Here is a 15,857-nt window from a genome sequence, read left to right as displayed (position 1 = left end):
TTGTTTAACCCGTTTGTGCTGCAGCTAGTTTGGGCCTTAATGATCAAGCTCATTTTCAAAATCTGACCTGTGTCTAGATTTTTTTCGCTTTTTTCATATGTCTCATTTTGATCTCTTTCATTACATTTTTTTTCTAAAGGGAATTAACAAAATGCAACAATTCTTCTTTTTTTTTTTTTTTACAGCGTGGCGTGCACCATGCAGCATAAATAATGCTATAGTTTTATCCCTTGGGTTGTTGTGGCAATATGAAACATGTATAGTTTTTTTTGTTTAATGTAACAATTTATGGAGAAATACAATATTATTTTATTTTGCGCTTAATAATGTTCAATATATATTTAGGCTTTGTTCACACTACAGAATTAGGAGCTGAATTTCAAGCAGAGTTTGTGATGCTGATGTATGCTGCTGATGTATGCCTTGAAAACAGCACAGGCCTAACCCTGGTCATCCATCAGGTGGTGATTCACAGCTACAGGAGGTTTTCTACCTAATTCCTACTTGCTTCAGGAGCTTACAGAGTGTTTTTGGCAGAGAGACATCTTTTTTCTCTTTTATTTATGTGTAGGTTGAGTGTTGTACCACATTACATGTTTTGTTATTTATTTTTTTTAAAGAAATTACTCAGACGCATTGAATTATATGAACACATTTTCCCAATTGACAAAAATATGCAACACTTTATTTATATATATAGAGAGATAAGTATCTCAATGTAGCAGATATGGACAAAGTGCACAACTTGAAACAAGCCATTTTATAGTTTTATCATATACTATACATGTGTGTCTACAGACACAAATATGCTTTAATAAGGAGACCGTGTCACTTTATGAAAAGTTCAACTAGGTCATGAAAAATAGATCCGTTCATTTGTAGAGTTCAATTTACAACAAGAAATAATGACATTTATAATGAGGAAACATAAATGCTCAAAATAAATAAATAAATCATATTTATTCTCTGTTTGTTCCTTTAGGTAACAGCCAAGTAATAACATATAAGACATCAAGAATTGCAACCAAAGAATGACAACAAGAAAGGCACAGGTGGGATTTATGTATGAAACACCTAGAAATAATATGGCAAATCCTGTTGTATAGATACTACAGAAGTGAGTACATAGTAGTTCTGTAGGTCTAATGGAAGTACAGGTCCCAGCTTGCTCTTCTTACTATAAGAGCATGTTAATGAACTGTTCAGTGGCAACTAGGTGTTGTTGGTGTCCAATGAACTGTGTTAATGCCGTGTGGTGGGAACACATTCTGTTGATCTATAACAATTAGTGATGAGTGAACTTGCCAAATATTCAGGTTAGGCCAAACCCAAATGCTTAGCATTCAACTACCAGCAGCTGGAGAAGTTGTAGCCCATGAATCTCTTGGAAAACATGGATACAGCCATGGATACAGCATTAGGCTATGTTCACACAACATATTTATTCAATTAATTACAGCCGTTGTTGCAGACTGCAACGCTGGCTGTTATTAATTGAATAAATACATTGCATTTACTTCTATGGAATCCTGGCCACAGTGTATACACTCTGTATACACTCCAGCCAAGATTCCTTGCGGCCGCACCAAAAACTGACATGTCAGTTTTGTGCGGATGCTATTCATTGAATAGCGGCCATACAAGACTGACAGAGCACATTATGTGCAGATTATACCCATTGCACATATGCAAACATGCACATATTTTCCTGAGCCTAATTGATGGGGCATAAAATAGCCTGTTTATGTGCATCATAACAAAAATGGGAGTGGATTCTGTTAGGATTTAGGCAGGGAATCCGCAAATAAGTTGAGCCTGAATAAGTAATGCAGTAAGGCCAATAGGTTAAAAACTATTGTATTTTTCCCTTTACTTTACAAAAAATACTTTAATTTTTACTATTAAAATAAGAAAATAGATGAAATATGTAGGACCAGTCTTGTTACTCACTAACAAAAGGATTTATATTATATTAAAAAACAAGTATTTTTCTCCAGAAACAGTGCCTTTCTTGTCCATTGACTGTATCAGGTATTGCAGCTCAGTCCTATTCAAGTGAACTGCAATACAAAGAAGAGTTTGAGCATAACAGTGCAGTTTTTTTTTTAGATGTGACATAAATGTGAATTTATACAGGATAATAAATTATAATTTAATAAAAACAATACTCAATTTCGAGGAAACAAAAAGGTCTAAGAGTTGAGCAAACTTCAAGCAAGCATGAGTGTGCATCACTTAATTAGTGGTGGCTGCTGAAGTTGGATGCAGCCCTAGGGAGTCTTAGAAAACATGGATACAGCCGCTAATCAAATGCTACACGCTTGGGTTCGAATGAATCTCTGTGTGCTTGAGGTTTACTCAACTCTACTGTCTACCAATCTAGGTAATGCATTCTAGAAACCTAGAAACATAGATGATTGACGTCAGAAAAAGACCACCTGGTCCATCTAGTCTGCCCTTTTAGTATTTCTCTTCTTATTTTCTTTAAATAGATATTTGTTTATCCCAGGCATGTTAAAATCCAGTTATTGTAGATTTACTAACCACATCTGCTGGAAGTTTGTTCCAAGCATCTACTACTCTAGTAATTATTTTCTCATGGTGCTTCTAATCTGATTATATATCTCAATTTATTGAATCATTGTCATTGAGTAAAGGGGAGTCTAGCTATGCTTCAGCTTAAAGGAGTGTTCTAAAGTAAAAAAAAAAACTTAAATCAAATGATGGCAGAAAGTTACAAAGGTTCTGTCATCAAGTTTGATTATCTTTAGTCAGGAACGGTCTCTCTGGTGGTTTATTCCTGCTCTGGACAGTTCCTGACATGGACAGAGATGGAAGCGTGGAGCATATCAGATTCGAAAGAACTACACGACGTCCTGTACTGTAGTTATAATTAATAAAAGGCTTAAATTTCAAAAGTGGAGGTAATTTACTAATCTATATAAATTTATGGCACCAAATGATTTAAAACTATATATTTAAAAAAAAAAAAAAAAAAAAATCCCCCTCCGAAATACACTGTTAAGACATTGTAACTCAGTGTAACTCCATTCTATTAGGGGAACTTCCACTACCTAATACAATACTGTTTATAAAATAGATCGTCCATGAAGTATTTAGCAATATAAAGTGATTTGTGGCATTCCAATTATAATGTAAGAAAATATGCACGTTAATATGAACATTACATATAAAAGAACCAGAGCAGTTGGATTTTATTTTCATTTTGTTGACAGTTTTCACAATGATAAACATCCCTTTTACATTCACATTCTGAATTATTCATGGAATGGATTTACATACAAAAATTATAATGATTTGTACAAATCAGAACAATCTATGAAACCTTATCTGTGCATGTCAGGTTTATTCTGGAATAATCAACACCATATATATGGGCCTGTGTTTAGTTATAAATAATGAAATAAAGCCAGTTTTTATAAATAAAAGCTGTATCAATGGGAAACTTAAGATTATGGAATTTCCTTCATGTGCAGAGATATATACGAATCATATGGTAATATCCACATACCAGCTTCAAATCAGCTCATGCAAAATACACACAGAAGTGCATGCAGAGAGATGTCCACAATATACGTAGAGTTCAGTTACAACACTGACCGATTCATAAGATTTATACTAGGACATCTTTATGGACCACGTATCCCAAAAACCTATTACACCAATGTGCAAAACAGCAAATCATACTCAAGCATAATTTCTTGATTTCATTAAAAGCGTATGAGGGTACAAACCCACACACCGTATACACAGCAGATACGCAGAAAAAACGCAGCAGATTTGAAGCAGATTTGGTGGTGCAGATTTGATGCTGTGTCTAGTTATTTAGATCTAAACTGCTGCGTGTTTGTTGCGTGTTTGTTGCGTATTTGCTGCATATCGCAGCAGTAAATAAGCTGCATATACGGTGTGTGGGTTTGTACCCTTACGGTAAATAAAAATATATATTTTAAATATAAGTTGTTTTCTTTTTACATTGACTAGTAGCAGTAAGCAACCACATAGCCACTCTGCTGCCACCAGTGGCTGTGTCAGTAACTGCACAAGCCCTGATCCAGATCTTCGAGCTAGTGATACTGAGCCGATGTCTGTTCTAATAAAGGTTAGCATTCGAACAGTCATTAGACTTGGGGAAGCGCTACAGGAGTGCATTGGTGGTTGTGCTGCTCCTTACTGCTGCCACTTAAAACAAAAAATAAAAATTAAAGTGTCACTGTGGTTATAACTAGTGATGAGCGAATCTACAGTAGGACCTAAGCAAATTGCTTAGTTCCTATCTGTATTCTGATCATCAGTCTTTGAAGTGTGTTCAGCTTTCTGTCGCTACTCCCCTGGTGATGAAAAAGGTGGACCCAATCCTGGGAAACTGGGAGAAGCTTCCCAGGACTGGATCCGTCTTTTCCCAGCACATGGGGAGTAGTGGCAGGAAGTGAAGCAAACTTCAAAGCCAGCAGCCTGATGAGCGGAATTCAGATAGGAACAAAGTGCTTCACTTCATTCCTACTTAAATTTGCTCATCACTAGTTATGACTTTTTAAATCTTAATCAACAGTAGATGTGAAATAAAGCAAGTTTGCCATATACATTCATTATTTTTTTTTTTATTATTATTTATCATGGAAAACATGGTACTTTCTGTGTTTAAACTTTTTTTTTGTTTAAAGAGTCTAAACACAGAAAGTCTTGTGTTTTCCTGGTCTTCTGCGCTCTCACAGAGAAGGCAGTCATTTGATTAATGGACACATTGAGTCGTAACTCACTGGTCCGTCTCCATGGGGGAGATTTATCAAACTGGTGTAAAGTAGAGCTGGCTTAGTTGCCCCTAGCAACCACTCAGATTCCACTTTTCATTCCTGACAGACTTTTTAGAAAATGAAAGGTGGAATCTAATTGGTTTCTAGGGGCAACTGAGCCAGCTCTACTTTACACCAGTTTGATAAATTTCCCCCTATGTGTTTAGTCTCTTTTTTTCAACCAGCACAAGACGAAAAAGCTGCCTTCAGGTGACTGGACCTGAATACAAGTAAGTATAACTTTGTTTTACAGCATTAGAAGTACAAAAATAAATAATGAATGTATTTTGCAAACTTGCTTTATATCACATCTACTGTAGATTAAAATTTTATAAGTTATAACGACAGTGACACTTTAAATTTTCTTTTATAAAAGTTAAATTACAAAGTAATATAGAACTTTATTAAATGTAAAATAAATGTTATATACCGGAATACCCCTTTAAATGACCACTATTAGAGATGAATGCGACTCGAGTTGGATCGTTCGGCATTTGCTTCCAAAGGCTGTATCCATGTTTTCCAGGTCTCATTAGGGCTTCATCCAACTAAGTAAGCTAACGGTATTCAAATGCTGATTGATTGAGTTGTGCTCATCTCTAATCTCAATCTTTTCAACAAACTATGTATATAGCAATAGAAGCACATTTAAGAAATGTTGTAATACAGAAGTAGCAAGCCTTATGTTGATCCCTGGCATGATAGGATAAGTTAGGATAGGAGTGATAGGAGTGCAATACAATATCATGGTGCTTTACACAAACCTATGTTTAAAGGGGTTGTCTGGGCCTTACCTGGATCCATGGTGCAAAAGATTATCCTGACACAACACCTTGCTGTGACAGATTGGCACACTCAAGATAACCATGGCTTCATCTGTATCTCTTATTAGAGATAAAGAGATAAATGCCTTTTTTTCCACTTATCAGGCACCCTAAACCTAAACCCAGCATTCACTGTGAAAACCGATGGATCAGCTCACTGAAGTGTCAGGTTTCATGCTATCCATAGAAGTCTACAAACAGGTTCGAGGGAGAATGAGTTTGCTGCAGAGTGAGACTGAGGCAGAGGGACACATCCATTATAGATAGGGGTATTATTCCTCTGCATTGTAAAATGTAAGAAAAGATAAGAAAAAAACTAATATTACATCTTGATGCATGCTTTATTGATGAGCCATAAAATTGTAACTTATATTCAGGGGCAGATTAACTTTACAATAGGCCCCGGGCTGTTCACCAAGCCTTGGCCCCCCACCCAACTGTAACTATGGCTGCACAAGCATGGTGTTCATAGATACGGGATGGATTTTCCTGAAAATCATGGCAGAACTGTAGCTAGAAGACAATACATCACTGAATGTCTAAGTCTGTTAAGGTGGCCGTGGCCCCCATAGGAGCTCAGGGCCCCAAGCTACCGCCCAAAACGGACCTGTTATAAACCGCTGCTGCTTATATTACATTCACTTTTCTCTAAAAAATAAAAACCCACCAGCACCAAGTTGGTGTAAACAGCCAATAGCTTATTTTTTAGTGAATTCACTCAAATAAATTGAATGAATATTCATCCAATGGTGGTACAAGTCCTAGAAAAAAATATTCCAGAGATAAAAAAAAAATATGAAATGGGGGCTTTCTAACCCCAGTTAATATTCTGACAAAATAAGTTTGGCAAACACAGGTTTCCATTTATCTGGTGGACGTTGCAACAAAACAGAGTGGAAATGATTTGGACAAATATTGCTACCAGCTTTGTCCCAGAAAATCTGTATGGGTGATTTTAAATGTGTGTGTCCAGGGATCCCTGATATAGGGGAAAAAAAATCACTGCAGTAATGTAAAGTTTCCTTTACCCTTCTTACCCTTTAAATTTATTCTGTATGAAAGGCTGAGATTCATTGTCTCATTTATAGCTGCTCAATCTGAATGTCTTACTTACAGCCGCAAGACTTGGATAAGCAAACTAGCAGACATAGCGCTTTGGGAGTTTAGGGACAATTCTCATCCCTGTGTAACTGGCAATTGTGCGGTTGTTGGATGACAGCTGTTCCTTCTCTTTGAGCTGTCTGTATATGAAGGGAAAGTGAATAAGGAGACAATTAGTTGCTTCATACCAGGAATGGTTCATCACCCTATGGTAATTATTAAAAGATGCAACATCACCATTAGACATCAAAGACTGTATGAGGCACTGAAACTTAAACATTAAGAAGACCGTAAATAACCAAATTGGGGCTGCTGTCAACAAATCACTAAAATGCTAAATTTATCTAGGGTACTAAATTAGTGCGCAGTGACCAGAGACTTTGGTGAAAAAACAGGTAAGAAACCACCAGGCAACATAGAAATAGGAGAGGTGCTTTACTTTTATGGGATAATTTTGCTACCTTTGTATTGTAATCCCCTTGTTTCTTCCATAATAATCTCCAGCACTTTAGTAGTTCCACAAGATAGTCCCAGCCCACCAACTCAAATGATCTACACATGCCTATGCTGAGGAGTAAATGGAAAGCAATGTGATGTATTGCACGCCCAGAGTGTGAGAGGTGTGTGCCATGTGGGACTTGAGGCATTAAAAACTGAGTGAACGAAATATATGGTAAAATTTGTGGAAAACTGGCAATAATTGTGTTACCGCGAAAGTAGGTTGTATGCATGGTTGTATATGGACGGCTCCTTATAATTTATCCATCAGTAAACACAGTGATTCTGCAACCCGCTCTGTTTGCAAAAAACACATTGCATCGACAATAAGACTCCTCTTACCTTTTTGCCCGCATCAGTTTCTTGAACTTTTATGGTACGTTCACACGTACCGCATCCGCAGCGGATTTTTTGCAGCAGATCCGCAGTAGATTTCATCTATATAACTGAACACAGCATCAAATCTGCTGCGGATCTGCTGCAGATACTGTACGTGTAAACGCACCCTAAAGATATATATTTTTTTTTCCAAGCGAGAATGTTAACATGTCTATACATCAATTTATAGTATAAGCTGCATAGGAATAAAAATGACAAATACAAAGTGTCCCCCCAAGGTGTTTGTTTTCCTGACTGCAACAATGAGGTATTGTACTTGACACATAGCAGGATTGATTCAACAAATTACTGGAAATTTTAACAATTTAACAATTTTGCCAGTTTGGAGAGAATATAATTTCTGTGACCTAAATTTATTGCCACAGTTATTATAGGTATGGCATATCAACAATGTGGTATAATATAGGCCATGTTCACATAACTTCAAAAAAAGATTTTCAGTCAAAGACACACCCAATAGCCATTTAGTCCACCTGAACTAGAATAATATACCAGCAGCTGTTATCGGGGAAGCCAGACAGCTAAATGTTGTCCGTCATTTTAGACCCTAAATGACGTAATTTTAAAAAATGAGAAAATGTTGGGTGAACATAGCCATACAAAGATAATGGCCAGCTATGGGAATGTCTGCGGGAGGGAAGAGTTGAAAGAAGATTTTGTGACCTTTTGTTTAACAAAAAAAACTCTGAAACTAAATAAGAAAACCATGCACATGGGGAGAGTAGCAGCAAATACTATTGCTAAAATAGGGAAGAGAAGTCAGATTGTCTGATGCTTCATAAATACAGCATAGCATGAATTTTTATTGGACTGTCCAACAAAGGTGCCAGCTATAAGATTTATAGAATAATGATAAGGCTATAGTACTGGAAATGGTTCAAAACCGATGGCACAGCTGCCCAGAAATGTGGCCTCATTTAGTTGTGTCTCCATACCAGACTAAATTACTAATAAATGGGTAAAATCCTTTTATATGTGCATACTAGGTCTCCCACATACATTACTATTAGCAGCAACATTTTATTGTGCATGTTAAGCTGACCTTCATAAGACATCTATTACCTGTTGGCAAAACAACATCATAACACCAAAGCTTCTGGAAGATCTTTTGGATTTTGCAAGGCTGCTGAGCAGCCAAGCAGTACGAGCATACATGAGAGGGATGTGCCTCATCTACATAGACTTGAATGATGTTACTCGTAACAAAACCATACATGCAGATACTTCATATGATTTACTGTTACCAACGTCCTCAGTTCCGTTTCATCAATGTCTTTGCTTCCCGTCTGATTATTTTCATCAGTTAGGCACTGAGGGCAGTATATGTATGTGTGCATGTGCATAAGAATATGTTTACATACACTCATATATAAACTTTAGCTGAAGAAAAATAAATGTGCCATGCTGATCCAGTCTTTGGTTGGTTTTCCTTTAGGTTCTCAGGTAACACCTGATTTGCAATGCTTTATGGTCTTTAAAGTCTAAAACTATATATGAACCAGTGACCACTGTAATAGAAATCCAAATAGAAACAATGTGAATGGTCTCATTCACATATACCAGGAGGACTCAGAGTTAAATAGTGCAGGAAGAGATGTTGCAGGAGCAGAAGCACATACTGTGTGTGCAGTGTCTTCTCTTTTGCCCACTGCAAGCTTTATGGTTGCCAACAGCATGGTTGGCTTCTGATTTAGGATCCAGTGCACTGAATTGGCTAGAAACAGGATTCCTGTGATTCTGGATCCATATGGATAGGAAGTTTCTCATTCTCCTGATGATTTCCATTATACAGAACTGTGTACCTAGAGAAAAAAAATAAAACAATTAACATTAATGTAAGATATATTTATAAAATGGTCTGCCAGAGTTCTAGAACAATGGTCTAGTAAGGCATAATATACTACTGCATTATTTTCCCTTTGTACGACATCCACGTTGTATAGAGGTTTAATACAGTACCCATAGAGATTACAATATGTGGCCATATTATTCTTCCATGTGCTTCCGATGTCATGTTTCTTGACGTGTCACACTACAGAGCAACCTATCTAAGGGCCCTATTCCACTGGACGATTATTGTTCAGATTATCGTTAAATAGTTCGAATCTAAACGATAATCGTTCGGTTGAAATGCAGTTAACGATTAACGACCGAACAAGAAATCGTTGATCGCTTTACAAGACCTGGACCTATTTTTATCGTTGCTCGTTCGCAAAACGTTCGCAAATCGTTCGCATTGAATAAGACATTGTTCGGTCTTTCGCAATAGACACGAACGCAATAGCGAATAAATAGCGAAAAAAGCGATCGCAATTACGATAAGTAACGATTATCGTCCAATGGAAATGAGTGAACGTTTTCAGGTCTTTCGCAATAGCGGTCGTTTGAGATCGTTAATCGTTAATGATTATGCAAACAATAATCGTCCGGTGGAATAGGGCCCTAACATGTTGACACACAGTGCTTATAGCTCCATAGGGTACAGGCACAGGGACTCCATATGCCCTGGGCAGGCTCCTTGCCCAGTCTTAATGAGATGTGTAAATTTACCATTCACCTTTCTGCTCATAAACATGAACAGTATCTTGTTTATGGCTTTGCTTCTCATGTTCATCCTCAAAAAGGTTATCCATCCGTCCATCACATAACTGTACTTTGCCTGCATAAAAACTTCATTTTATATTACTTACCAGACTGCTGACAAAAAAGCAACACAGTGGGCTCGGAAGACTTCTTATTATCCCTAAATCACCCTATTTTATGTAATCGGATCCTCGGCACATAATATTCTGTTCCAGATATCCCCTTTAATTATTTGTGAAATGTGTGCAGGATCTGCAGAAGGACGTGCACACATAAAGTCACATGACCATAAACAGTCCCTTTTGTTACTGTTGAAAAACCTGCACAGGTAAGGTCACATGACCATACCACTGAAAGCTCTCAAGCTAGAGAGCAGAGCAGCAAAACTATGCGGGCCAGGGCCGGGACAAAGGGTAGGCCAGGGTAGGCGATGGCCTAGGGCGCCATCTCCTGGTGAATTACAGGGGGCGCAATGTAGCTCCACGTAAAAATCCCCCCACCTGACCTCACACAGCAGCATCCCTTCTCCACTCTGCTCCAGCTCCGCTACGGCAGGACCTGCGCTGCTACTCCTCTCTTCTGCTTGGCTCCGGAGCTGAAGAAAAGCTTCTAATTAATGTCACATGACCTCTGGAGCCAATCAGGAGAGGGGAGAAGTGCAGGGACAAGTGTAATGGCAGATGCCCCAACCCCCGCCCCCCCCCTCCCGACAGAGAACGATGAGGAGACTGATCGGCATCCTCAGAAACATCCTCAGTGTCCTCCTCCACTGCTACTGCTGTGTGGGTGGGTGAGTATTTGTGTACTAATGGAGTGAGTGAGTGAGTGAGTGAGTGTGTGTGTGTGTGTGTGTGTGTGTGTGTGTTAGTGGAATGTGTGACTGAGATAGGACAACTCCCAGCATGACCTGTGTGCAGGGCCGTTTTAATACATTGGTGGGCCCAGTGCGCAGCCCTCAAGAGTGGGCCCCCCCTTCCCTTTCGGCACATTGTATAATGTGCTGAATTTGCCCCCACACTGTATCAAGAGCCCCAATACATACAGTAGTTACCTTATAACACTATTTCCACCATACAGTGATTACATATTACATAAAAACTGCACTAAACAAAACAGAAAGATATCACCAATGATACCATTACATAATACCGCCACATCATGACCCCTAAAACTACAACCCTATAACAGAGTGCAGTTACATCCAGTGACTCACCGGGGGCGTCTTCTCCGATCAGAGACTGTCACCTTTTCTTTTTCTCTGGGCCACCTTGAAGTCTTCTCTTGGCTGTGAATCTTCTCTCCAGAATCTGCCAGACAAATATTTTAGGCTCCAACACATCCAGTAGTTAGGTCCCTTGTACCCCTATACAGTAGTTACACCCCTCTGTACCCCTACATAGTTACACCCCTCTGTGCCTCCATAGTTTTAAGGTGTCCCTGTAGTATATAGCCCCTCATGTGCTCCTCCAGTTATATACAGCCCTCCTGTGCGCTCCCCCATTAGTATATAGCCCCCCTGTGCACTCTCCCCAGTAGTATATAGCCCCCCCTGTGCTCTCCCACAATAGTGTATAGCCCCCCTGTGCTCTCCCCCAATAGTATATAGCCCCCCTGTGCTCTCCAATAGTATATAAACCCCTATGCTCTCCCACAATAGTATATAGCCCCCCTGTGCTCTCCCCCAATAGTATATAGCCCCCCTGTGCTCCCCCAATAGTATATAGCCCCCCTGTGCTCTCCATAATATATAGCCCCCCTGTGCTCCCCAATAGTATATAGCTCCCTGTGCTCCCCAATAGTATATAGCCCCCTGTGCTCCCCAATAGTATATAGCTCCCCTGTGCTCCCCCATAGTATATAGCCCCCTGTGCTCCCCATAGTATATAGCCCCCTGTGCTGCCCAGTAGTATATAGCCCCCTGTGCTCCCCAGTAGTATATAGCTCCCCTGTGCTGCCCAGTAGTATATAGCCCCCTGTGCTCCCCAGTAGTATATAGCTCCCCTATGCTCCCCAGTAGTATATAGCCCCCCTGTTCTCCCCCATAGTATATAGCTCCCCTGTGCTCCCCTGTAGTATATAGACCCCTGTGCTCCCCAGTAGTATATAGTCCCCTGTGCTTCCCCATAGTATATAGCTCCCCTGTGCTCCCCCATAGTGTATATAGCCCCCTGTGCCCCCCCCCATAGTATATAGCCCCCTGTGCTCCCCCATAGTATATAGCTCCCCTGTGCTCCCCCATAGTATATATCTCCCCTGTGCTCCCCAGTAGTATATAGCCCCCTGTGCTCCCCCATAGTATATAGCTCCCCTGTGCTCCCCAGTAGTATATAGCCCCCTGTGCTCCCCCATAGTATATAGCTCCCCTGTGCTCCCCCATAGTATATAGCTCCCCTGTGCTCCCCAGTAGTATATAGCTCCCCTGTGCTCCCCAGTAGTATATAGCTCCCCTGTGCTCCCCCATAGTATATAGCCCCCTGTGCTCCCCCATAGTATATAGCCCCCTGTGCTCCCCAGTAGTATATAGCCCCCTGTGCTCCCCCATAGTATATAGCCCCCTGTGCTCCCCCATAGTATATAGCCCCCTGTGCTCCCCAGTAGTATATAGCCCCCTGTGCTCCCCCATAGTATATAGCTCCCCTGTGCTCCCCAGTAGTATATAGCCCCCTGTGCTCCCCCATAGTGTATATAGCCCCCTGTGCTCCCCCATAGTATATAGCTCCCCTGTGCTCCCCCATAGTATATAGCCCCCTGTGCTCCCCAGTAGTATATAGCCCCCTGTGCTCCCCCATAGTATATAGCCCCCTGTGCTCCCCCATAGTATATAGCCCCCTGTGCTCCCCCATAGTATATAGCCCCCTGTGCTCCCCAGTAGTATATAGCCCCCTGTGCTCCCCCATAGTATATAGCTCCCCTGTGCTCCCCAGTAGTATATAGCCCCCTGTGCTCCCCCATAGTTTATATAGCCCCCTGTGCTCCCCCATAGTATATAGCTCCCCTGTGCTCCCCCATAGTATATAGCTCCCCTGTGCTCCCCCATAGTATATAGCCCCCTGTGCTCCCCCATAGTGTATATAGCCCCCTGTGCCCCCCCATAGTATATAGCCCCCTGTGCTCCCCAATAGTATATAGCTCCCCCTCCCATACAACATTGAAAAAAACAAACACTGTTACTCACCTAGGTCCACGCGTTCCTCTTCTCTTCCCTCCTGTGGCTGCACTTCCTGCGGTCACAAGAGGCTGCACTCCCTTTACCCTCGCGCCGACGCTCCAGTGACGTCGGCCGCTAGAGGGAGAGCGCGGCCTCTTGTGACTGCAGGAAGTGCGGCCACAAGAGGGACTGACAGGGAGGGAGCCAATGGCTCTCTCTCTGTCAGTGTCGCTGCTGCTGCAGCGCTGAAGCGCCGCAGCAGCAGCGGGCGGGCGGGGGCAGCGGCGGACGGGGGGGCCCTGCAGGGGGCGCCATGGAGGGGTAAGTAGATTACCCATCCATGGCGCTCCACCCTGACAGGCTGGTGGCCGGAGCCCTGTGCGACCGCATTGGTCGCACATAGCAACGGCCGGCCTGCTCGGGGGGGCCCCTTTAACCAGTGGGCCCGGTGCACGTGCACCATGTGCCCTCTGGTTAAAGCGGCCCTGCCTGTGTGGCTGAGGTAGGACACCAACTCCCAGCATGACCTGTGTGGCTGAGGTAGGACAACAACTCCCAGCATGACCTGTGTGGCTGAGATAGGACAACTCCCAGCATGACCTGTGTGGCTGAGGTAGGACAACAACTCCCAGCATGACCTGTGTGACTGAGATAGGACAACTCCCAGCATGACCTGTGTGACTGAGATAGGACAACTCCCAGCATGACCTGTGTGGCTGAGGTAGGACAACAAGTCCCAGCATGACCTATGTGGCTGAGGTAGGACAACAACTCCCAGCATGACCTGTATGTCTGAGGTAGGACAACCACTCCCAGCATGACCTGTGTGACTGAGATAGGACAACTCCCAGCATGACCTGTATGACTGAGGTAGGACAACAACTCCCAGCATGACCTGTGTAGCAGAGGTAGAACAACAAGACCCAGCATGACCTGTGTGGCAGAGGTAGGACAACAACTCCCAGCATGACCTGTGTGGCTGAGGTAGGACAACAAGTCCCAGCATGACCTTTGTGGCTGAGGTAGGACAACAACTCCCAGCATGACCTGTGTGACTGAGGTAGGACAACCACTCCCAGCATGACCTGTATGACTGAGGTAGGACAACAACTCCTAGCATGACCTGTGTGGCTGAGGTAGGACAACAACTCCCAGCATGACCTGTGTGGCAGAGGTAGGACAACAGCCCCCAGCATTCACCTGTGTGACTAGGGTAGAACTACAGCTCCCAGCATGCTCCTGTGTGTGTGGGGAGGGGGCGCCATTTGCCTTCTCTGCCTAGGGCACCAAAACTCCTTGTCCCGGCCCTGATGCGGGCTGCTGTATAAAAGTGAAGGGTCTGTTCTGGGTTCTGTGTTAGTTTAGGGGGTTGTTGTCTGTATTTAAGGCTTAATTTTTTTTATTGGTTTTAGCTGCAGAATTGAGGGGTCAAAGATTCTTGGCAGCAAACTGCAGTGGTGGGGAGTAGTAGCCATGTAATGGTGCGTTTACACGTAACGATAATTGTTTGAATTTTCGCGATAATGATCGCATTTGAGTGATAATCAACTTGTGTAAAAAGAAAAAAAAAGGGTCAAGCGACGAGTGAGAAATCATTTATTTTGATCTCTCAACATGTTCTCAAATCATATATCTTATTACAGTAAGTTATAGTCTATCTGACCATAAATATATCAACATTTTGTTGTCAGCATTCAATATTATAATTTTAATTCACCTATCTACAGCATATTTTTACCTGTCAAATATTAGGACCACTGTACAAACAATGTTCCAGGTAATTGTACAAAGTGTGTGTTTAACTAAATGTGGAATCTTTAGAAAAACATTGTTGAGCAGAATATGGTGCGTCAGTGCAGAATACACCAAGTAATGTTGAGAGTAGTTAATTGGCTCTCATGATGATTAGTTTTTCATTATAATTGCATTATTTGGCTGCAGCCGCTGATTGAAATCCCCGCACACAACTTCAGAAATCTCTAAACACCCGGGAATTAGAGAAGCTGGATATATTGTAAACTTTTCAGTAAAAGAGCAAGAGGCAACATATTTCAAGAAATAGCAGATGAAACTAGAGGACATAGCAAAGCAGAACTTGCAGAAAGTGCAGAGTGCAAACACTGCCGACTTCTTCAAGAGGACCGGCCTTCAATATATTGTCCCGGAATGGAACATGAAGGCTGGGTTCACACATGCAGCAATGCAATGAAAATGCAAAGTGAATGCATCATTTCAATGCAATAATTGATCATTTCACTGAAGTGCTGCGGCATTTGATTTTTAAGGCATCACTTCATTGCAGTAATAAGTTATATAATTGATGTCCGATCGTCATGCTTGCGTACATACCCTAAACAGAAAAGATGCCAAGTATTTGATCATATCAATAGGCAGTTGTGAACACCTATATCAGATGTAAATTATATGCTCAACAGCACGCAGCTACCCCTCTTAATTATAAAGTTTAATGCGATTACACGGAACGATTAA

At 41.5% G+C, this 15,857-nt stretch overlaps 1 protein-coding gene across 3 annotated transcripts in view; it reads right to left on the bottom strand.

The window, feature by feature from the left end:
* Positions 1-5,208: 5,208 nt before the first annotated feature.
* The window catches only part of HTR4 (5-hydroxytryptamine receptor 4), a 341,914-nt gene continuing 331,265 nt past the window's right edge, over positions 5,209-15,857 (bottom strand). Inside the window, exons 7-8 of one of the 3 annotated variants that reach the window (XR_011363343.1) lie at positions 8,699-9,438; positions 5,209-6,879 (exon numbers count right to left, since the gene is read on the bottom strand). Coding sequence is in view for 1 of the 3 variants with exons in the window: in XM_069972453.1 (XP_069828554.1) it covers positions 9,351-9,438 (88 nt within the window). In the remaining 2 variants the exon portion in view is untranslated. Of the gene's footprint in view, positions 9,439-15,857 lie in introns of all 3 variants that reach the window. The other 2 variants (XM_069972453.1, XM_069972462.1) reach the window with 2 other exon arrangements.

The sequence above is a fragment of the Dendropsophus ebraccatus genome, chromosome 1 (genome assembly GCF_027789765.1).
Source record: "Dendropsophus ebraccatus isolate aDenEbr1 chromosome 1, aDenEbr1.pat, whole genome shotgun sequence".
Taxonomy (NCBI): Eukaryota; Metazoa; Chordata; class Amphibia; order Anura; family Hylidae; genus Dendropsophus; species Dendropsophus ebraccatus.
Note: the sequence above shows the minus strand (reverse complement) of the source record. Positions and strands in the feature narration are given on the sequence as shown.